The sequence below is a fragment of the Ranitomeya variabilis genome, chromosome 4 (assembly GCF_051348905.1).
Source record: "Ranitomeya variabilis isolate aRanVar5 chromosome 4, aRanVar5.hap1, whole genome shotgun sequence".
NCBI lineage: Eukaryota > Metazoa > Chordata > Amphibia > Anura > Dendrobatidae > Ranitomeya > Ranitomeya variabilis.
The window spans coordinates 479990024-480015459 of NC_135235.1; the positions used below are offsets into that span (position 1 = coordinate 479990024).

The 25436-nt window shown below is 44.0% G+C and overlaps 1 protein-coding gene across 1 annotated transcript in view; it reads right to left on the reverse strand.

Annotated features, from left to right (window-relative positions):
• Nucleotides 1-25436, reverse strand: part of SEPTIN9 (septin 9) — a 354855-nt gene that overhangs the window by 248971 nt on the left and 80448 nt on the right. The window contains exon 2 of the mRNA XM_077251856.1: nucleotides 17374-17433. Within this exon, the coding sequence (XP_077107971.1) occupies nucleotides 17374-17433 (60 nt within the window). The remainder of the gene's footprint in view (nucleotides 1-17373; nucleotides 17434-25436) is intronic.

The window sequence follows — 25436 nt, forward strand, 5'->3', positions numbered from 1 at the left end:
TAGTGGGGGCAATACATGATATTAAGAAATGGGGTATGTGAACTTTTGATCAGGGTCATTTGGATGTTTAAGGTTGTCATTATGATTTAAAAAGAGAAAACACTGTAGTTTGACAATAAATGGCTTCATCCAACCACTAACCGTGAGTGGAGAAAAAGTTTTGGTGTTGTCATTCATATTCTCTGAAAAGAGGCCAAGAAAGCTAAAATTCTGCCGGTGTATGTACACTTTTGAGCACAACTGTATATACTTCATTCATGCAGTATATATCCTTATATCCTTCAAATGTCGGGAAAGGGTTAAGAATGGTTTCACACTTCGTGTGAAACCCAAAAACTAACAAAAAAAACACTCAACAAACCGAGTTTTTGCTCTTGACATTTTTCATTTAAATAAGGGATGCTCTAGGTAATGTATTTTATGTTTTTTTCTCATAATAAATGTCTGCCCCCCCCACCAAAGAAAAAAAAAACAAAATGCTGGTTAAAAATTTAAAATTTGTAGTAGTCTATACGTGATGAAGGGACCTGTGTAGTCTCGAAATCTTGCAATTTGTTACCATCTTTTCAGTTAGCCATTAAAGGTATCAACCACTGAGGACTCTCAATTCTAAATATTTTTCTTTCTACTGGCTAACACGGTACCAAGATATATATCTTTCCTGTATCAAACTGGAGGATACCAGAATGTACTGCATCTTTATGGAACTAAAGGCACTTCTGAAGAAACGTGCACAAATGGACAGCACCATTTTTTTCTTATTTACATGAAAAAAAGGAGAATCTAATTCCCAAAGGACTCTGGATTAAAAAACCCAATTCTTCATACCTACAATACCCATTATGCACAAAACCTTTCACACAAGACTTCTGAGAGATTAAGGAATCACCTCCTGCATGTCTGCTACAGCATAAAGAGTAAAGTCCAAGGGCAATTTAAAACTCTGAGGAAAACACTTACAGAAAGCACAGAGCAAAAATTACAACAATACTACAACAAACCACAGACCTTTCTGATCCATAACAAGGAAAAGAAACTACACAGATTGCGCCTCAATTCAGGACTCTATACAAACAGATACAAAACAAAGCCAAAATCTGACAACTTGGACAACCACTCCATTCCAGACACAAAATCATCTAACTGTGTCATTAATCTCTCAGATTATAAATCCAACAAAGTGGATCTGACCGTGCTCTTCAGAGGACTCTCATTTTGTCCTACTAAGGCCCTGGATAAAACTGAACTCTGCAGTGATATGGAACATTTTTTCAGGAGACTGCACTTGAGGGAATATTTCAATGATACAGAAGATTCAGAAAACACTCGGACTGAAGGAAAAGGGATCCTAACAACCAAGAAGAGGTCAGACTGGACACCTCCACCTGGAGGCAACCCTCATTTGGATAAATATATAGACTCCTTCAGACATTTGATAAAATCCACCATTATAGATACTAACAGGAGACAAGCATCCAACATCAGTGCCTAGGAGAGAAAGGCCATACAGTCTTTGAAAACCAACAAATAAATTGTCATTAATCCTGCTGACAAGGGTGGTGCAATAGTCATGATGAACACATCAGACTATATGAAGGAAGCAAAAAGACAACTTATGGACATACGCTACTACAAAAAATTGGAGTTGGATCCTACACAGGACTATTACAAGGAACTAAACAAATTGGTATCTTGTCTGCTTGGCGAATCCATAAGAGCCAATGACCTGATACCAGAAAGTCCAAGAACAGGGACATTCTACATGCTTCACAAAATCCACAAATCTCGAAATCCAGGAAGCCCAATTATTTCATGTGTGGGCACCCTTACTGAGCAGGTAGAGGGTATTCTTAAACCACTGGTAAAGGATACACCCAGCTACATTCAGGACACAACTGACCTATTGAATAAACTATCAGCAATAGGTCCTCTACCAGAGGGAACAATCCTGGCCACCATGGATGTGGAATCTTTGTACTCTAATATCCCACACCAGGACGGATTAAATGCCTGCAAATTCTTCCTGGAAAACACAGGGACTGATGCTGATTCTGTGGTGAAACTTATAAAATTCATCCTCACCCACAATTACTTTGAATTTGACAACAAGATATATCTACAGGAGACTGGCACTGCAATGGGAAGTAAAATGGTCCCACAGTATGCAAAAATCTTTTCATGGCCAAGCTTGAAAGCAACTTTTTGTCCTCATGTCCCATCAGGCCTCTGGCCAAACTACCGCTGCATTGATGATATTTTAATAATCTGGACAGAGTCTGACCCACATCCAAAGACGTTCCATGAACAGTTTAATCAATTTCATCCCACCATCAACTTAACACTCAACTACTCCAGCACTGAAATTAACTTTTTGGACACCATCATTAAGCTGCAGAACAATGAAATAGAGACATCCCTGTATCAGGAGCCAATCGACCGCCCAACATACCTCAAATGGGACAGTTTCCATCCAAAACACATAAAAAAACTCTGTCTACAGCCAAGCCATCAGATACAATCGTATATGTTCCAACCCCATGGATAGAGATGAACACCTTGGTTGCCTCAGAAAGACCTTTTTGAATCAGGGCTACCATCCAAGAACAATTCCAAACCAAATTACAAGAGCAATTAGAATATCAAGGAATCACCTGCTACATTACAAAGCTAAAGAAGAAAACAACAGGGTGCTTCTTGTAGTCACCTACAATCCAAATCTGGATTGTTAAGGGAAGCTGCACGGAAATTACAACCTTTACTACAAAAAGATGCCCGCTTACAATCCATTTTTCCAGACCCCCCACTACTGTGTTTTAGGCAGTCCCCAAATCTAAGAAGTATCATTGTCAGAAGCTCCCTGTCCTCTCCAACAGCTGCAGGAACCTTTCCTTGCAACAAGAAAAAATGTAAAACCTGTCCATTTATAATAACCACGGACAAGTGTTGTGAAATTGGATTCTGGGCTCCCCCGGTGGCCACTTGTGGAATTTAACTTGTGTGCATCATCCCCTCTGTTCACCTGCTCCTATCAGGATGTGGGAGTCGCTATATAACCTTGCTCCTCTGTCAGTTTCATGCCGGTCAACAATGTAATCAGTAGCCTTTCTGTGCATGTTCCTGCTACTAGACAACTCCCAGCTAAGTTGGACTTTTGTCCTTGTGTGTTTTTGCATTTTGTTCCTGTTCACAGCTGCTGTTTCGTTACTGTGTCTGGAAAGCTCTTGTGAGCGGAAATTGCCACTCTGGTGTTATGAGTTAATGCTAGAGTCTTAAAGTAATTTCTGGATGGTGTTTTGATAGGGTTTTCTGCTGACCATGAAAGTGCCCTTTCTGTCTTCATGCTATCTAGTAAGCGGACCTCGATTTTGCTAAACCTATTTTCATACTACGTTTGTCATTTCATCTAAAATCACCGCCAATATATGTGGGGGCCTCTGTCTGCCTTTTGGGAAAATTTCTCTAGAGGTGAGCCAGGACTGTCTTTTCCTCTGCTAGGATTAGGTAGTTCTCCGGCTGGCGCTGGGCATCTAGGGATAAAAAAACGTAGGCATGCTACCCGGCCACTTCTAGTTGTGCGGCAGGTTTAGTTCATGGTCAGTATAGTTTCCATCTTCCAAGAGCTAGCTCTCATATATGCTGGGCTATGTTCTCTCGCCATTGAGAATCATGACAGTTTGACCGGCCCAAAAAAGGGTTAAATTACTGGCTGAGAAAGGAGAGAAAAAAGAAGTCTGCTACAATTTTTTTTTTTTTTTCCCTCTAGTTCTGAGTGTGCTCTTAATTGAATCACTTGCTAGTCTGCCTATACTGCAGCCTTCCTCTCTTCCTCTCCTTCTAATCCTTGAATGGCTCTGTGTTCACCTGTTTCAAATGGATCTTCAGAGTGTAGCTACAGGTTTGAATAATCTCGCCACAAAGGTACAAAATTTGCAAGATTTTGTTGTTCATGCACCTATGTCTGAGCCTAGAATTCCTTTGCCTGAATTCTTCTCGGGGAATAGATCTCACTTTCAAAATTTTAAAAATAATTGCAAATTGTTTTTGTCCCTGAAGTCTCGCTCTGCCGGAGACCCTGCACAGCAGGTCAGGATTGTAATTTCCTTGCTCCGGGGCGACCCTCAAGACTGGGCTTTTGCATTGGCACCAGGGGATCCTGCGTTGCTCAATGTGGATGCGTTTTTTCTGGCCTTGGGGTTGCTTTATGAGGAACCTCATTTAGAGCTTCAGGCGGAAAAGGCCTTGATGTCCTTGTCTCAGGGGCAAGATGAAGCTGAAATATACTGCCAAAAATTCCGCAAATGGTCTGTGCTTACTCAGTGGAATGAGTGCGCCCTGGCGGCGATTTTCAGAGAAGGTCTCTCTGATGCCATTAAGGATGTTATGGTGGGGTTCCCTGTGCCTGCGAGTCTGAATGAGTCCATGACGATGGCTATTCAGATCGATAGGCGTCTGCGGGAGCACAAACCTGTGCACCATTTGGCGGTGTCTACTGAGAAAACGCCAGAAAATATGCAATGTGATAGAATTCTGTCCAGAAGCGAGCGGCAGAATTTTAGACGAAAAAATGGGTTGTGCTTCTATTGTGGTGATTCAACTCATGTTATATCAGCATGCTTTAAGCGTACTAAGAAGCCTGACAAGTCTGTTTCAATTAGCACTTTACAGTCTAAGTTTATTCTATCTGTGACCCTGATTTGTTCTTTGTCATCTATTACCGCGGACGCCTATGTCGACTCTGGCGCTGCTTTGAGTCTTATGGATTGGTCCTTTGCCAAACGCTGTGGGTATGATTTGGAGCCATTGGAGGCTCCGATACCTCTGAAAGGGATTGACTCCACCCCATTGGCTAGTAATAAACCACAATACTGGACACAAGTGACTATGCGTGTTAATCCGGATCACCAGGAGGTTATTCGCTTTCTGGTGCTGTATAATCTACATGATGTTTTGGTGCTGGGATTGCCATGGCTGCAATCTCATAACCCAGTCCTCGACTGGAGAGCTATGTCTGTGTTAAGCTGGGGATGTAAAGGAACTCATGGGGACGTACCTTTGGTTTCCATTTCATCATCTATTCCCTCTGAGATTCCTGAATTCTTGTCTGACTTTCGTGACGTTTTTGAAGAACCCAAGGTTGGTTCACTACCTCCGCTGTTATGACCCCAATGGCGAGGGTCTCAGAGGAACGTGGAAGTCTGCAGAATACAAAAATCCAGCTCATAGGGCAGTGGTAACTGGGTTGACCATATATCTACTCCTAACGCCAACACTAGAAGTAGCCGGGGATCATTCCTACGTTGATTCTAGATGACACGCGCCAGCCGGAGAATCTAGCTACCCCTAGTAGAGGAAAACAAAGACCTTTCTTGCCTCCAGAGAAGGGGACCCCAAAGCTGGATAGAAGCCCCCCACAAATAATGACGGTGAGGTAAGAGGAAATGACAAACACAGAAATGAACCAGGTTTAGCACAGAGAGGCCCGCTTACTGATAGCAGAATAAAGAAAGGTAACTTATATGGTCAACAAAAACCCTATCAAAATCCACACTGGAAATTCAAGAACCCCCGAACCGTCTAACGGTCCGGGGGGAGAACACCAGCCCCCTAGAGCTTCCAGCAAAGGTCAGGATATAGATTTGGAACAAGCTGGACAAAAATACAAAACCAAAACAAATAGCAAAAAGCAAAAGGCAGACTTAGCTGATATAACTGGAACCAGGATCAGTAGACAAGAGCACAGCAGACTAGCTCTGATAACTACGTTGCCAGGCATTGAACTGAAGGTCCAGGGAGCTTATATAGCAACACCCCTAACTAACGACCCAGGTGCGGATAAAAGGAATGACAGAAAAACCAGAGTCAAAAAACTAGTAACCACTAGAGGGAGCAAAAAGCAAATTCACAACAGTACCCCCCCCTTAGTGAGGGGTCACCGAACCCTCACCACGACCACCAGGGCGATCAGGATGAGCGGCATGAAAGGCACGAACTAAATCGGCCGCATGAACATCAGAGGCGACCACCCAGGAATTATCCTCCTGACCATAGCCCTTCCACTTGACCAGGTACTGAAGCCTCCGCCTGGAGAGGCGAGAATCCAAGATCTTCTCCACCACGTACTCCAACTCGCCCTCAACCAACACCGGAGCAGGAGGCTCAGCAGAAGGAACTACAGGCACAATGTACCGCCGCAACAAGGACCTATGAAATACATTGTGAATAGCAAACGACACAGGAAGATCCAGACGAAAAGATACAGGATTAAGGATTTCCAATATCTTGTAAGGCCCAATAAAACGAGGTTTAAATTTGGGAGAGGAGACCTTCATAGGAACAAAGCGGGAAGAAAGCCACACCAAATCCCCAACGCGTAGTCGGGGACCCACACCGCGGCGGCGGTTGGCAAAGCGCTGAGCCTTCTCCTGTGACAACTTCAAGTTGTCCACCACATGATTCCAGATCTGCTGCAACCTATCCACCACAGAATCCACCCCAGGACAGTCAGAAGGCTCCACATGACCCGAAGAAAAGCGAGGATGGAAACCAGAGTTGCAGAAAAAAGGCGAAACCAAGGTGGCGGAACTAGCCCGATTATTAAGGGCAAACTCAGCCAACGGCAAGAATGTCACCCAATCGTCCTGATCAGCAGAGACAAAACACCTCAAATAAGCCTCCAAAGTCTGATTGGTTCGCTCCGTCTGTCCATTAGTCTGAGGATGGAAAGCAGACGAAAACGACAAATCAATGCCCATCCTACTACAAAAGGATCGCCAGAACCTGGAAACGAACTGGGATCCTCTGTCTGACACAATATTCTCAGGGATGCCGTGCAAACGAACCACGTTCTGGAAAAACACAGGAACCAGATCGGAAGAGGAAGGCAGCTTAGGCAAAGGAACCAAATGGACCATCTTGGAGAAGCGATCACATATCACCCAGATAACGGACATGCCCTGAGATAGCGGAAGATCAGAAATGAAATCCATGGAGATATGTGTCCAAGGTCTCTTCGGGACAGGCAAGGGCAAGAGCAAACCGCTGGCACGAGAACAGCAAGGCTTAGCTCGAGCACAAGTCCCACAGGACTGCACAAATGACCGCACATCCCTTGACAAGGAAGGCCACCAAAAGGACCTGGCCACCAGATCTCTGGTGCCAAAAATTCCCGGGTGACCTGCCAACACCGAGGAATGAACCTCGGAAATGACTCTGCTGGTCCACTTATCCGGGACAAACAGTCTGTCAGGTGGACAAGACTCAGGCCTATCAGCCTGAAATCTCTGCAACACACGTCGCAGATCCGGAGAAATAGCTGACAAGATAACTCCATCTTTAAGAATACCAACAGGATCAGCGACTCCAGGAGCATCAGGCACAAAGCTCCTAGAAAGAGCATCGGCCTTCACATTCTTTGAACCTGGTAAATACGAGACAACAAAATCAAAGCGGGAGAAAAACAATGACCAGCGGGCCTGTCTCGGATTAAGGCGTTTAGCAGACTCGAGATACATCAGATTTTTGTGATCAGTCAAGACCACCACACGATGCTTAGCACCCTCGAGCCAATGACGCCACTCCTCAAATGCCCATTTCATGGCCAACAACTCCCGATTGCCCACATCATAATTTCGCTCGGCAGGCGAAAACTTCCTAGAGAAAAAGGCACAAGGTTTCATAACAGAGCAACCAGGGCCTCTCTGCGACAAAACGGCCCCTGCCCCAATCTCCGAAGCATCCACCTCAACCTGAAAGGGAAGTGAGACGTCAGGCTGGCACAAAACAGGCGCCGAAGTAAACCGGCGTTTCAACTCCTGGAAAGCCTCCACGGCAGCAGGAGCCCAGTTAGCTACATCGGAGCCCTTCTTGGTCATATCCGTCAAAGGTTTCACAATGCTAGAAAAATTAGCGATAAAACGACGGTAGAAGTTAGCGAAGCCCAAAAACTTCTGAAGACTCTTAACTGACGAGGGCTGAGTCCAATCAAGAATAGCTCGGACCTTGACTGGGTCCATCTCCACAGCAGAAGGGGAAAAAATGAACCCCAAAAAGGGAACCTTCTGTACACCAAAGAGACACTTTGAGCCCTTGACAAACAAAGAATTTTCACGCAAAATTTTAAAGACCAACCTGACCTGCTCCACATGCGAATCCCAATTATCAGAAAAAACCAAAATATCATCCAGATAAACAATCAAAAATTTATCCAGATACTTCCGGAAAATGTCATGCATAAAGGACTGAAAAACTGAAGGCGCATTGGAGAGCCCAAAAGGCATCACCAAGTACTCAAAATGACCTTCGGGCGTATTGAATGCGGTTTTCCATTCATCACCTTGCTTAATGCGCACAAGGTTGTACGCACCACGAAGGTCTATCTTGGTGAACCACTTGGCACCCTTAATCCGGGCAAACAAGTCAGACAACAGCGGTAAAGGATACTGAAATTTGACAGTGATCTTATTTAAAAGCCGATAATCAATACAAGGTCTCAAAGATCCGTCCTTTTTTGCCACAAAAAAGAATCCCGCACCAAGAGGGGAAGAAGACGGACGAATATGTCCTTTTTCCAGAGACTCCTTGATATATGAACGCATAGCGGTATGTTCAGGTACCGACAGATTAAACAGTCTTCCCTTAGGAAATTTACTGCCTGGGATCAAATCTATAGCACAGTCATAGTCCCTATGAGGAGGCAGTGCACTGGACTCAGACTCACTGAAGACATCCTGATAATCAGACAAATACTCCGGAACTTCCGAAGGCGTAGAAGAAGCAATAGACACAGGCAGGGAATCCTCATGAATACCACGACAGCCCCAACTTGAGACTGACATAGCCTTCCAGTCCAGGACTGGATTATGGGTCTGTAACCATGGCAGCCCTAAAACGACCAAATCATGCATTTTATGTAAAACCAGGAAACGTATCACCTCGCGGTGTTCAGGAGTCATGCACATGGTAACCTGAGTCCAATACTGCGGTTTATTTGCTGCCAATGGTGTAGCATCAATACCCCTAAGAGGAATAGGATTTTCTAATGGTTCAAGAGTAAATCCACAGCGCTTAGCAAATGAGAGATCCATGAGACTCAGGGCAGCACCTGAATCTACAAACGCCATGACAGGATAAGATGACAGTGAGCAAATCAAAGTTACAGACAGAATAAATTTAGGTTGCAAATTACCAACGGTGACAGGACTAACAACCTTAGCTATACGTTTAGAGCATGCTGAGATAACATGTGTAGAATCACCACAGTAGTAGCACAAGCCATTCCGGCGTCTATGAATTTTCCGCTCATTTCTAGTCAGGATTCTATCACATTGCATTAAATCAGGTGTCTGTTCAGACAACACCATGAGGGAATTTGCGGTTTTTCTATCACATTGCACCGAATTAGGTGTCTGTTCAGACAACACCATGAGGGAATTTGCGGTTTTGCGCTCCCGCAACCGCCGGTCAATTTGAATAGCCAGTGCCATAGTATCATTCAGACCTGCGGGAATGGGAAAACCCACCATAACATTCTTAATGGCTTCAGAAAGGCCATTTCTAAAATTAGCGGCCAGTGCACACTCGTTCCAATGTGTCAGCACGGACCATTTCCGAAATTTTTGGCAATACACTTCAGCCTCGTCCTGCCCCTGAGACATAGACAGCAAGGCCTTTTCTGCCTGAATCTCAAGATTGGGTTCCTCATAAAGTAAACCGAGCGCCAGAAAAAACGCATCAAGATCAGCCAATGCCGGATCTCCTGGCGCCAGCGAAAAAGCCCAATCCTGAGGGTCGCCCCGTAAGAACGAAATAACAATTTTTACTTGCTGAGCAGAATCTCCTGATGAACAGGGTCTCAGAGACAAAAACAATTTACAATTATTCACGAAATTCCTAAACTTAAACCTGTCTCCGGAAAACAGTTCAGGAATCGGTATTTTAGGTTCTGACCTAGGATTTCTGATAACATAGTCTTGTATGCCCTGCACACGAGTAGCCAGCTGGTCCACACTTGTAATCAAGGTCTGGACATTCATGTCTGCAGCAAGCATAGCCACTCTGAGGTAAAGGGGAAGGAGAAAAAAAAACCTCAGAATCTTCTTTCTTATAATCCCTCTTCTGCAATGCATTAAACATTTAATACTGGCCTGGCAAACTGTTATGACCCCAATGGCGAGGGTCTCAGAGGAACGTGGAAGTCTGCAGAATACAAAAATCCAGCTCATAGGGCAGTGGTAACTGGGTTGACCATATATCTACTCCTAACGCCAACACTAGAAGTAGCCGGGGATCATTCCTACGTTGATTCTAGATGACACGCGCCAGCCGGAGAATCTAGCTACCCCTAGTAGAGGAAAACAAAGACCTTTCTTGCCTCCAGAGAAGGGGACCCCAAAGCTGGATAGAAGCCCCCCACAAATAATGACGGTGAGGTAAGAGGAAATGACAAACACAGAAATGAACCAGGTTTAGCACAGAGAGGCCCGCTTACTGATAGCAGAATAAAGAAAGGTAACTTATATGGTCAACAAAAACCCTATCAAAATCCACACTGGAAATTCAAGAACCCCCGAACCGTCTAACGGTCCGGGGGGAGAACACCAGTCCCCTAGAGCTTCCAGCAAAGGTCAGGATATAGATTTGGAACAAGCTGGACAAAAATACAAAACCAAAACAAATAGCAAAAAGCAAAAGGCAGACTTAGCTGATATAACTGGAACCAGGATCAGTAGACAAGAGCACAGCAGACTAGCTCTGATAACTACGTTGCCAGGCATTGAACTGAAGGTCCAGGGAGCTTATATAGCAACACCCCTAACTAACGACCCAGGTGCGGATAAAAGGAATGACAGAAAAACCAGAGCCAAAAAACTAGTAACCACTAGAGGGAGCAAAAAGCAAATTCACAACACTCCGCACCGGGAGTGCGATTGTGCCATAGACTTGATCCCGGGTAGTAAATACCCTAAGGGTCGTTTATTTAATCTGTCTGTGCCTGAACACGCTGCTATGCGAGAATATATAAAGGAGTCCTTGGAAAAGGGACATATTCGTCCTTCGTCATCTCCCTTAGGAGCCGGTTTTTTCTTTGTGTCTAAGAAAGACGGCTCTTTGAGGCCGTGTATTGATTATCGACTTTTGAATAAAATCACGGTTAAATATCAATATCCGTTACCACTGCTTACTGATTTGTTTGCTCGTATAAAGGGGGCCAAGTGGTTCTCTAAGATTGATCTCCGTGGGGCGTATAATTTGGTGCGAATCAAGCAGGGGGATGAGTGGAAAACCGCATTTAATACGCCCGAGGGCCATTTTGAGTATTTGGTGATGCCTTTTGGTCTTTCAAATGCCCCTTCAGTCTTCCAGTCCTTTATGCATGACATTTTCCGCGATTATTTGGATAAATTTATGATTGTGTATCTGGATGATATTCTGATTTTTTCGGATGACTGGGACTCTCATGTCCAGCAGGTCAGGAGGGTTTTTCAGGTTTTGCGGTCTAATTCCTTGTGTGTGAAGGGTTCTAAGTGTGTTTTTGGGGTTCAGAAGATTTCCTTCTTGGGATACATTTTTTCCCCCTCTTCCATCGAGATGGATCCTGTCAAGGTTCAGGCTATTGGTGATTGGACGCAACCCTCTTCTCTTAAGAGTCTTCAGAAATTTTTGGGCTTTGCTAACTTTTATCGTCGATTTATTGCTGGTTTTTCTGATGTTGTAAAACCATTGACTGATTTGACTAAGAAGGGTGCTGATGTTGCTGATTGGTCCCCTGATGCTGTGGAGGCCTTTCGGGAGCTCAAGCGCCGCTTTTCTTCCGCCCCAGTGTTGCGTCAACCTGATGTTGCTCTTCCTTTTCAGGTTGAGGTCGACGCTTCTGAAATCGGAGCTGGGGCGGTGTTGTCGCAGAGAAGTTCCGACTGCTCCGTGATGAGACCTTGTGCTTTTTTTTCCCGTAAATTTTCGCCCGCCGAGCGGAATTATGATATTGGGAATCGGGAGCTTTTGGCCATGAAGTGGGCTTTTGAGGAGTGGCGTCACTGGCTTGAGGGGGCCAGACATCAGGTGGTGGTATTGACTGACCACAAAAATTTAATTTACCTTGAGTCTGCCAGGCGCCTGAATCCTAGACAAGCGCGCTGGTCGTTTTTCTCTCGGTTTAATTTTGTGGTGTCTTACCTACCGGGTTCTAAGAATGTTAAGGCGGATGCCCTTTCTAGGAGTTTTGAGCCTGACTCCCCTGGTAATTCTGAGCCCACAGGTATCCTTAAAGATGGAGTGATATTGTCTGCCGTTTCTCCAGACCTGCGGCGGGCCTTGCAGGAGTTTCAGGCGGATAGACCTGATCGTTGCCCACCTGGTAGACTGTTTGTTCCTGATGATTGGACCAGTAGAGTCATCTCTGAGGTTCATTCTTCTGCGTTGGCAGGTCATCCTGGAATCTTTGGTACCAGGGATTTGGTGGCAAGGTCCTTCTGGTGGCCTTCCCTGTCACGAGATGTGCGAGGCTTTGTGCAGTCTTGTGACGTTTGTGCTCGGGCCAAGCCTTGTTGTTCTCGGGCTAGTGGATTGTTGTTACCCTTGCCTATCCCGAAGAGGCCTTGGACGCACATCTCGATGGATTTTATTTCGGATCTGCCTGTTTCTCAGAAGATGTCTGTCATCTGGGTGGTGTGTGACCGTTTCTCTAAGATGGTCCATCTGGTTCCCTTGCCTAAGTTGCCTTCTTCTTCCGAGTTGGTTCCTCTGTTTTTTCAAAATGTTGTTCGTTTGCATGGTATTCCGGAGAATATCGTTTCTGACAGAGGGACCCAATTCGTGTCTAGATTTTGGCGGGCATTCTGTGCTAGGATGGGCATAGATTTGTCTTTTTCGTCTGCTTTCCATCCTCAGACTAATGGCCAGACCGAGCGGACTAATCAGACCTTGGAGACATATTTGAGGTGTTTTGTGTCTGCGGATCAGGATGATTGGGTTGCTTTTTTGCCTTTGGCGGAGTTCGCCCTCAATAATCGGGCCAGCTCTGCCACCTTGGTGTCCCCGTTTTTCTGTAATTCGGGGTTTCATCCTCGATTTTCCTCCGGTCAAGTGGAATCTTCGGATTGTCCTGGAGTGGATGCTGTGGTGGAGAGGTTGCATCAGATTTGGGGGCAGGTGGTGGACAATTTGAAGTTGTCCCAGGAGAAGACTCAGCTTTTTGCCAACCGCCGTCGTCGTGTTGGTCCTCGGCTTTGTGTTGGGGACTTGGTGTGGTTGTCTTCTCGTTTTGTCCCTATGAGGGTTTCTTCTCCTAAGTTTAAGCCTCGGTTCATCGGCCCGTACAAGATATTGGAGATTCTTAACCCTGTGTCCTTCCGTTTGGACCTCCCTGCATCCTTTTCGATTCATAATGTTTTTCATCGGTCATTGTTGCGCAGGTATGAGGTACCAGCTGTGCCTTCCGTTGAGCCTCCTGCTCCGGTGTTGGTTGAGGGTGAGTTGGAGTACGTTGTGGAAAAGATCTTGGACTCTCGTGTTTCCAGACGGAAACTCCAGTATCTGGTCAAATGGAAGGGATACGGTCAGGAGGATAATTCTTGGGTCACTGCCTCTGATGTTCATGCCTCCGATCTTGTCCGTGCCTTTCATAGGGCTCATCCTGATCGCCCTGGTGGTTCTGGTGAGGGTTCGGTGCCCCCTCCTTGAGGGGGGGGTACTGTTGTGAAATTGGATTCTGGGCTCCCCCGGTGGCCACTTGTGGAATTTAACTTGTGTGCATCATCCCCTCTATTCACCTGCTCCTATCAGGATGTGGGAGTCGCTATATAACCTTGCTCCTCTGTCAGTTTCATGCCGGTCAACAATGTAATCAGTAGCCTTTCTGTGCATGTTCCTGCTACTAGACAACTCCCAGCTAAGTTGGACTTTTGTCCTTGTGTGTTTTTGCATTTTGTTCCTGTTCACAGCTGCTGTTTCGTTACTGTGTCTGGAAAGCTCTTGTGAGCGGAAATTGCCACTCTGGTGTTATGAGTTAATGCTAGAGTCTTAAAGTAATTTCTGGATGGTGTTTTGATAGGGTTTTCTGCTGACCATGAAAGTGCCCTTTCTGTCTTCATGCTATCTAGTAAGCGGACCTCGATTTTGCTAAACCTATTTTCATACTACGTTTGTCATTTCATCTAAAATCACCGCCAATATATGTGGGGGCCTCTGTCTGCCTTTTGGGAAAATTTCTCTAGAGGTGAGCCAGGACTGTCTTTTCCTCTGCTAGGATTAGGTAGTTCTCCGGCTGGCGCTGGGCATCTAGGGATAAAAAAACGTAGGCATGCTACCCGGCCACTTCTAGTTGTGCGGCAGGTTTAGTTCATGGTCAGTATAGTTTCCATCTTCCAAGAGCTAGCTCTCATATATGCTGGGCTATGTTCTCTCGCCATTGAGAATCATGACAGACAAGATAAAGATCTCCAATTCACATCAGGACTTCAAGATCCCAGGTACTTTCAGCTGCATCACATCTAATGTGGTGTACCTAATTATTTGTATCAAATGTCCAACTGGGGGTCTGTATGTAGGGGAGACAGGGCAAAAGCTTAGAACAAGAATTAATTCTCATCACCACACAATAAGAGAAAAAATAATGAATCTACCTGTTGCAATACATTTTTGTTTCTCGGTTCATAGCATTATGGACATGAAATTACTTGTATTAAAAGGTAGCTTCAAATCTCAGAGAGACAGAAGAGTCTGAGAATATAAGCTGATGATGAGTCAGTGCAGGAATGAATGTATCGCATGGATTTATGTCTTTTTACATCAATTAAAGAAATTTGCTCCCCAGACCGTGTGGGGTCATCATAACACATAACCAGACCCATTCAGAGGACCATAAAACATTCACACTCCTTATCTGTGAACTGTTCAAATATTTATGGACAAACATTTTAGCACTCTCACGTAATTGTAGTTCTGCTTCACGTCACCTGTCTTATCTATGGCATTTTTTCTGGGCTGTATTATGCATAAATATGTGTTTTTTCAGAATTTGTATTAGTCTATGCCTGATGAAGGGACCTGCGTAGTCTCGAAAGCTTGCAATTTGTTACCATCTTTTCAGTTAGCCATTAAAAGGTATCAACCAATGAGGACTCTCAATTCTAAATTGGTTAAAAACACATTAATCTTCTCTTTTGCAACAAAAAAAAGGTGTAAAAATAAGTGTGAAGGAAATGTAAGTTTCACATACAAATTCCCCTGTAGACAAGCTCGCAGTACTTGTCATGAATAGATTGTTTTTGTGTTATAGCATCAATGGTTTTATTGTTGTAATATTTAGTAAGGCAATGTAGGTCTATAAGAAAACATTAATTATGTTAGGGCATAATAACTTGAAAATGGCACATAAAATATATTTTTTAACATGATAAAACCAGACTCAAACAAAGATCTGTTGTAGAATGACATGTCAAAATGTTTAGTTCGAGGGTACCCTAATTCTTTCTCTATATAGAGCTCTTTTATGTCTCCACGAACATGAACTATATGAGGAGGACTGGAGAACTTTGTAAGTCATTCAGCGCAGATCTAATATATTAGGCCTAAGTCACTGAATATCTATTCTGCTTTTTTCTGAATTCACTTCTAAACACAAATGTCATCTATTCAATTTGGGCATGATAAGAGCAGACACATCACTTGTACAACTACACAGGGGTTCATGGGTGAACAGCACACAGTAGCAAACTTGCCAACTTTTGAAGAACATAAAGAGGGATAGATCATGTGGCACGTGATGTGGCAAATTTTGGCCATGCCCCTGGCCATACCCCAATCCACATCTATTTACCATTTATTTCTACCTTGGCAGGAGGAGTTGTCAGAGGGGCGGTGATAGTGAGGGAAATTCGGCAGATACCCGAGACTGTAGGGCGTAGACCCAAATCCAGGAGTGACTGTTTTATCCGGGACAGTTGGGACTAGAGATGAGCAAATGGATTCACGTGTTTCTGGTCCAGCGTGTAAGTCAGCGGTACATGGTGACTGGATGTGAGGCCATGAATCTCTAACCTTCTGGCATCCTAGATGTGGCTTTTTGATCACCCAGATCATCTGTGCATCCTGCTCATCTCTAATTGGGACCTGTGGATTTATTTTTTGCCCATGCATTCACAGTTGGAGCCACCAGAACTTTCTCATCTTGATGTAGCTTTGCTATACAACATCTGGCCTTTTTATGTCTGTAAGTCCATGTTCACACATTGCAGAAATACTGTGTTTTTTATTTTCTGCACAACAATAATCTTCTCCCCCTTATTTGATGTGTTTTTGGTGCAGATGTGAAACTGCGTTTTTAAAAGTTTTAATTTTGCACTTAAAAAAGTAACTGCAGTTTTTATATGTGTTTTTTTAGGCTCCACATAGAAGACAATAGAGATAAAGAAGCACCAAAACCGCACAGATCAGTAGCGTCCTTGAGTGCATAGCGGGCGCCTTTTTTGTTAAAGTAGTTTTTATTAAGGATTTTTTACATAGATGGGGTAAAGAAAAAGGGTTAAGACATATTATAAATACACAGTAATATAGATGCAAACAAGAAAATAATAGAAGCAAAAAGACGTATACTGGCCTGGGGCGGGAAGCCTAGCGGGACGGTATGAAGTTGTCTCTCAGTCGAGTAACAGGACGGAGAAGGAAGGATAATTGAGACGAAGAGCAAATGCCCATGTGGTGGTCCAGAGGCATTAATAAAGCAAGAAGCTAAGTAGCTGCCATATTGGCATAGAAAACTCTCCTAAGGGGAGTAGGAAGTGGAACAAGTATGGGACTCTTGCTTGCTAGACTGTAGTGCCGTTATTCGGGACGAGGAAGCTCCCAGGATAGTGTGCTGGGCTGTGTTGAGTGCTATGTGAAGTGGAAACATTATTAGGTATCATACCTGTAGGTTAAGGATTTTGGATTACACTGGTGTCACGCCCTCTATTTTGACAGAGTTTGTGATGGATATTGACTCAAAATGGTGTGTCGGGTGTCCACTAAGCTACTGTTATTTTTTACTAGGCAGAATAGCATAGAATAACATTGTCCTTGACTGTCGCTGAGAGAAGGAAATAGAACTCCAGATCATGGTGGTACAACAACAATTTAAGGTTTAAGGAAAATCTTTCATCCATGATAGAGAAGGGGTCTGGCTTCATTAATTATAACCATCAGCCCCCTGCATAAAACCCACCTACTTATGTCAGAAGGACTGTGAAAGCAGACCTTCCTGGACTGAGAGAAGGAATGTAACATTTTGACATCAGTACAGATTTCATGCTTACCATATATTGTTTTCTTGATTTTCAGAACATGTTAACAATTTTCTATGTTGCCTGACATTAGTACAAAAACAGAACAGACACTTACTTGGACTAATTACATCACTGCTCAGCTTGCGCAGTCGCCCACTAGTCGTCCTTGTGACACCTAAAATTAAATGAGGTTGAACGGGTTATAATATGGCAACATATTTGAAAAATTTTTAACACTTCAATAAAAATATTTGAACGTTAACATAATTCATTTTTAACTGTATTTCACCTATTGGCACACAACACAAACACGTGTGATTTTCTTCATGTAAAAACTTGGATGACACTCCTTTCGAATTTTCGACTGTTTTATTTTTTTAAATATTTGAAGAGGTTAAGGCTGAAAAGCACAAAATATTTTGGCACAAATTGTAGTTCTATGATTGCTCTTGCTAGGATAACCCCCATCTATCTTTGACATATGACATTGTGAACTGCAATACTAAACAGAACTAAAGAACATGGGAATGTCTACCTTCACGTATACTTTTTTCTGGCATTTTTGGAATAAAAAAGTTCACACTTTTAAAATATGTTGTGCTGAGTCCATTTCCAAGGGTATAGCTTTACCTTTTAAAAGAGCATTCAGATGTGCCCCTAATTTATTCATTTACTTGAATGAGAATAATGGATAGGGGTGAATGTTTGTACCCTATTTTAACTCCTTTCCACGAGTGTCCTTCTTTTTGTGTTGTACAATAGTTGACTATTCTTTTTTATCCATCAAAAATGGACACCAACGGAAAGGAATAAAAGCAAAGTAAATAGATAGATACATCAGGAATTACTCTTGATTGCCATTTTGGTGGAAAAAGATATAATCACCCTCTGACTGAGTGCTTTGCGCAGAGTGCAACTAAACTGTGAATGTGGCCTACTAAATGCTTTTTCCTTCAACATTTATGTTTTAGTTGTTTTTTTTATTGTGTTTAAAGCATTATTTTGATATTGCCATTTGTCGATCATGTGATTCAAAGATTTGTCAGGAAAAAAAGCTGCAATGTCAAAACTGGAAGAAGTTTAATTGCGAAACGGCGCTCGTCGGGCAGGATACAGCTCTGTATCTCCACTGCACTGCACTACAGCAACCAGGTATCCACTTTAGGTAGCAGTTACTTTTAATACCTAAGTATAGAATTTTTTTTACTTCATATGTTGGCTGCATGGAGATTTAAGAATGGGCATGGCTACAGGGGGTTTTATTATGAGAACATGCAAATTCCCACAGTCATTGATGATATGTGGCTGCATGTCAGGTAAAGGCACTGGGGAGATGGCTGTCATTACATCTTCAATAAATGCACAAGTTTATGTTGATATTTTGGACACTTTTCTTATCCCATCAATTCAAAGGATGTTTGGGGATGATGAAATAATTTTTCAAGATGATAATGCATTCTGCCATAGAGCAAAAACTGTGAAAACATTCCTTGAAAAAAGACACATAAGGTCAATGTCATGGCCTGCAAATTGTCCGGACCTCAATCCAATTGAAAATCTTTGGTGGAAGTTGAAGAAAATGGTCCATAATAAGGCTCCAACCTGCAAAGCTGATCTGGCAACAGCAATCAGAGAAAGTTGGAGCCAGATTGATGAAGAGTCCTGTGTGACACTCATTAAGTCCATGCCTCAGAGACTGCAAGCTGTTATAAAAGCCAGAGGCGGTGCAACAAAATACTAGTGATGTGTTGGAGTGTTTTTTTGTTTGTTTGTTTTTCATGATTCCATAATTTTTTCCTCAAAATTGAGTGATTCCATAATTTTTCCCCTATGCTTGGTTAAAAAAGTAACCATTACTGACTACCACATTTTTTGTTCTTGATTTCTTTTAGTGCTTCTTAAAGCCAGAAAGTTGCCATTTGAAATGACTTTAGTTGTGTGCCATGTCTGTGATCTGCTTTTTTAAACAACTGAATGAACATCCTCCAAGGCCGGTGATTCCATAATTTGTGCTAGGGGGTGTAGAATGATACATCAGTTACTGTGCTGCTAGATGCAATTTTGATAAAATCCCTGTTTTATCTGCTGCAGATCTACCAGGTCATTAAATGCTGAGCTCTGTATAACTCCGCCCACACCACTGATTGACAACTTACACTGTGCATAGGCAGAAAGCTGTAAATCAGTGGTGGGAGCGTAATTATGCCAAGTATGGAGGACTACATGGTAGCAGATTACCTTTGTGATAATCTCCTGCTGATAAAACAGTGATTTTATCAAAACTACAGCAAGCAACCCAGTAAGTGACACATCGGGGTATTTTTCTCTACATTATGCCGCTCTACAGTTAGGTGATAAAACCTGGTGACAGATTTACTTTACAATACAACATTCTGCTTGCTTGGAGCCACCAGGGAGGGAATGTAAAAGCCTATTATAGCTGGCTGTATACTTTTTATCTCCCCTTAGTGGCAGCTGCAGGTTGCCCCATGTTCTCCTTTAATTCTTTGTATATGCAGGGGATTTTGATCTCTATATAAGAAAAACAGGACTCTGAATATTATAAAGATATATTATGAGATACATCTGGGCACAATTTTTGATCTTTATAACTAAAGACCGTATGCTGTATTTCCTCTAGTCTTTGAATATTGCTGCATAAATGATAGAAGTTGTAGTTCACATTGATGAGTAATAGATAAATACACTGTATGCACTGTATGTGAGAGGCATTTATGTTGTTGAATTGAAGTGACACAGTTACACAATAGCCTTTTCATATAATAGTAATATTGTTACAGAGCTATTGTGACCTACTTGAGGCTGCACTTCAACATTAAGTCACACATGCTAAATGATGATAACCTACTAGACCTCTTCAACGTTTCATGCCAATTAAGTTTGTAACAGTTTCATAAATGATTCATGCCAGTAACTTTCCACTATGTAGTCCATTGTACTGCGATATGTTTTATATAAATTTGATATAAAAATGGAAGAACTATTTAGAGCAGGGGTGGGCAACTCATTTTCCCAAGAGGTCGCATGAGAGACCCTGGCTGTTCTGGAGGGCCAAACCAACCTGACAAACGTAATTCTGATTATTATTATTATTTCATATTTTTAGCACTTAATATTAAGTAGAATTAAGTACGATATGTTGAAATACTGCTAATACATTTTATGATTATGATAGGACTAATTGAAACCTTTATAATTATGCTATAGCAGCTAATCAAAACAATATAAGTTTTCACTTTTTAGAAAGTTTATAAATCATATTGCTCTTGGAAGGCTACGTTCACATTTGCGTTGTGCGCCGCAGCGTCGGCGCCGCAGCGCACAACGCAAACAAAAACGCGGCAAAACGCACGCTAAAACGCTGCGTTTTGCGCCGCATGCGTCCTTTTTGGCCGAAAGTTGGCCGCAAAAAAAATGCAACTTGATGCGTTTCTTGCGTCCAACGCTTGCGGCCATGCGGCGCAAAACGCAGCACAACGCATGTCCATGCGCCCCCATGTTAAATATAGGGGCGCATGACGCATGCGGCGCCGCTGCGGCGCCCGACGCTGCGGCGCTGACCGCAAATGTGAACGTAGCCTTAGTCAGCCACAGTTTGATGCATCACAGCCCCTCACACAGTATTATTCCCCTCACACAGTATTATGCCCCTTTACAGAAGTATGATGTCCCCACAGCCCCTCCCACAGTATTATAGATTCCACACAAGTATGATGTCCCCAAAGCTCCTCACATTGTATGATATCCTGCCACAAAAGTATGGTATGATGTCCCACAGCCCCTCACACAGTACGATGTCCCCACAGCACTTCACACAGTATGATGAGTGGGGATATCACACACTTATTATGTCTCTATAGATTCTCACAAATTATGATGTCCCCACAGGCCCTCACACAGAATTATGCCCCCCGCATTTCCCCCACACAAGTACTGGCCAGTAATTCAAAAAAGAAATAAAACTTCTAACCTCACCCCGATCCCCCCTATGCGCTTCTCTGCTCTGTACACTGTGTGCACTGAGTTTCTGCAGAGACTAAGTTCCCCAGGTTTAATGATGTAACATGGAGCCTGCGTATTGATGTTCCATCACTGTATTCACTGATGTCTGTGTTTTGAGGATGCAAATATTAGTGAAAGTAAGACACTGAGCAGGGAATGGCTGCATGGTGTGGGACACTACTGTATCCAGCACATTTGGCTGTCGCAGTAAACAGGACACACTGGAATAGTTAAAAGGCAGCATGTGGCCCACAGGCTGCACATTTCCCAGGACTGATTTATAGAGTGAAGCTGTATAGGCCCCGTCTCACATAGCGAGATCGCTAGCGAGATCGCTGCTGAGTCACTAGTTTTGTGACGCAACAGCGACCTCCATAGCGATCTCGCTATGTGTGACACGTACCAGCGATCAGGCCCCTGCTGCGAGATCGCTGGTCGTGTCGGAATGGCCTGGACCTTTTTTTGGTCGTTGAGGCCCCGCTGACATCGCTGAATCGGTGTGTGTGACACCGATCCAGCGATGTCTTCACTGGTAACCAGGGTAAACATCGGGTTACTAAGCGCAGGGCTGCGCTTAGTAACCCGATGTTTACCCTGGTTACCAAAAAAAACAAACAGTACATACTCGCCTTTCGGTGTCCAGGTCCCTTGCCGTCTGCTTCCTGCTCTGACTGAGCAGCCGTACAGCGAGAGCGCAGCGGTGACGTCACCGCTGCGCTCTGCTCTCAGTGTACGGCCGGATCTCAGCCAGAGCAGGAAGCAGACGGCAAGGGACCTGGACACCGAAAGGCGAGTATGTACTGTTTGTTTTTTTTGGTAACCAGGGTAAACATCGGGTTACTAAGCGCGGCCCTGCGCTTAGTAACCCGATGTTTACCCTGGTTACCCGGGTGCTGCAGGGGGACTTCGGCATCGTTGAAGACAGTTTCAACGATGCCGAAGTCGTTCCCCTGATCGTTGGTCGCTGGAGAGAGCTGTCTGTGTGACAGCTCCCCAGCGACCACACAACGACTTACCAACGATCACGGCCAGGTCGTATCGCTGGTCGTGATCGTTGGTAAATCGCTTAGTGAGACGGGGCCTTATCTCTACAGGTGTAGGTGTCACTATGTAGAAAGACTGCTCTAGACCCTTAAAGGGAAGGTGCCACCAGTTTTCTTGTAGTTTGTTTTTTTGTGAAATTAAGCTTAAAATAGTAAATAAATGTATTAATGCAATGTTTGCACTGTTTGCAAACATTTCTATATGAATAATATTATATATTTTCTTACAAATATATATATTGACCACTAGGGGGAGCATTTTCCGTTTTAGACCCCAAGCAGCTATAGTAAGACTTACCAGCTTTACTGTTAGCTGGAAAATCTGGGCAGTAACTGCTGACATCAGCATTTCCCTCCCCTTTTGGGTGGTCTAATATCCCTGGGGCAGAATGAAGAGCAGCATCACAGGGCAGCGCCATTTTGTGTGTGACTGCCCTGTGATCTGCTATCACCAGCAGTTACTGCATCCATAGTTTATGTGGTGTGTATGTATGGAGCAGCATTGTCTGTGACTCATCCCTCAGTAAGATAAGAAGGAGCTCCAGGTCTGCAGTGAAGGGCCAGGCATTGTGGAGGGAGGAGAGATACATTGTATGGCAGAGGTGTCAGGTGTCACCGCTCTCTGCAGGCTGTGAATGCAGCTTAATGGAGTGAATGGAGCTCCTGTGATAGAGAGTAAGTGGAGCTGGGCAGATAGCACTGGGCTATAGTAAAATGGCTGCTAGTCACACCTACAGCAGTGAGTTGTGCAGCCCAGAGGCGTGCCCAGCTCACTGCTAACACCTCTCCAATGTTAAAGATAGGGTCCTCGCCGGTCTATTAGCTCCTATGTCCATGGGGTGCTGTAAAATGACACTGTTAGTGCCCTGCTACTGCTGCAAAACCAAGATGTCAGCCCCCAGTTCCTTCTTTAAACACATATAACACACGAAATCTGTTTCACATGCATTTAAAACTTGGTTATAGCAGCATGTTATGCTACATTACAGTGATTTATTAATAATCTACAAACGCGGTACCTTACCTTTAAATGCTGTGCGCTTAAGCCTTCCATACAGATTAGATGGCTCTTGTTTGACTGGCTGCCATCTTGGTGGCTTTCCCATAGCATCTCCTGTGGTCTCTAGGAGAAGATGTGTTTGGTGTTGGTTTGTCTCTGGGAGAACAAAAAGGTCAGTAGTCCGAAATCAGACTTGCCAGATCCTTAACTCCCCAATCATTTGTCTGGGGCCCCCATATGCATTAGGGTACCGTCTCACTATACGATTTACCAACGATCACGACCTGCGATACGACCTGGCCGTGATCGTTGGTAAGTCGTTGTGTGGTCGCTGGGGAGCTGTCACACAGACCGCTCTCCAGCGACCAACGATGCCGAGGTTCGCTGGTAACCAGGGTAAACATCGGGTTACTAAGCGCAGGGCCGCGCTTAGTAACCCGATGTTTACCGTGGTTATCAGCGTAAAAGTAAAAAAAAAAAAACCGTACATACTCACCATCTGATGTCCGTCAGGTCCCTTGCCGTCTGCTTCCCGCTCTGACTGAGTGCCGCCGTACAGTGAGAGCAGAGCGCAGCAGTGACGTCACCGCTGTGATCTGCTCTCACTTTCCGGCCGGCAGACAGTCAGAGCGGGAAGCAGACGGCAAGGGACCTGACGGACATCAGATGGTGAGTATGTACGTTTTTTTTTTTTTTACTTTTACGCTGGTAACCAGGGTAAACATCGGGTTACTAAGCGCGGCCCTGCGCTTAGTAACCCGATGTTTACCCTGGTTACCAGCGAACGCATCGCTGGATCGCTGTCACACACAACGATCCAGCGATGACAGCGGGAGATCCAGCGACGAAAGAAAGTTTCAAACGATGTGCTACGACGTACGATTCTCAGCAGGGTGTCTGATCGCAGTAGCGTGTCAGACACTGCGAGATCGTAACGATATCGCTAGAACGTCACGAATCGTGCCGTCGTAGCGATAAAAATGCCACTGTGTGACGGTACCCTTAGAGTGACAACTGAACCAGTAGATAACAGCAGATTCAGTGACATTAGTCTAATGTGTATGGTGAACTTAAGGGTTCTTTAAACTTGGTGGCATTTGAGCCCAGTACCCCAATGCAGCTTTAGTCTCCCAAACACAACAGTTTTCATGTGAGTTGCTAATAAACACTATATTGCAATGAGTTTTATTCTTGCCCTGAACAAGACCATCTTTAGTGCTCTCCAAAACATGCCAGCCATAGAGCCTGGTCGAAAATGCTATCCTCAGTAACTCTTTACAGTACCAACCTAGTGATGCTGCTTGGTTTTCTGATTGAGGCTGAAAACACCATGCTCATGCTGTTGCTTGAATATATGAAGAAGAGACAAGGAAGTTTGTGACTATCTGTGCTACTCAGAATGGTGAAACAACGAGTGAAAGTCCCAAGACCAGTTGATCCCAAGTATCTTTGCTGGGTGCTATTCCCAGAAATACCCTGTTCTAGTTTGGTGGTAACTTTACTATGTCAACCTTTTGATGTCAACATAGACATAGTTTATTCCACTCATTAAGCAAACAGTGTTGTCAATAAGGATTAGAGGAGAGTGGAATGGAGAGGTCAGACAGAACGGGTATACAAACCAGGTTGATTACAGGAGAGTCAATGCTAATATGTGCTTAGATGGTACACTAGGGACGGACTAGGAACTTAAGCTTCAGCAAAGGTGAGGAAGTAGGAGCTGCCATATATATCCTTTGCTTGGCAGGGGTAGGCTGGGGAAGACAAATCCTGCAGAACACAGCCAGGTTAAATTCCTGCAGGATCTGGCTGCGCCTCCCTATAGACAGGTGGAGACAGCAGGGATATGCAGCAGAGTTGGAAATGCTGCATGAGAACTCATTGCAGTGGCCTGACACAGAGAGGAACAGAACTGCAAAAGCTGTTAGTAGAGTGGCACTAAGAAGGTATATGAGTTGCCAACATGGCAGAACCCCCCAACACACCCCGTCTTTTTAGGCCAGACCACTGAAGAACCCTCCCAAAAATGATAGTCATGCAGACTTTTTTGGTAGGCTTGTTCTTAGAGGACTTATTTCTAGCGCACTGTGCACATACAGTTACAAAGTCCCA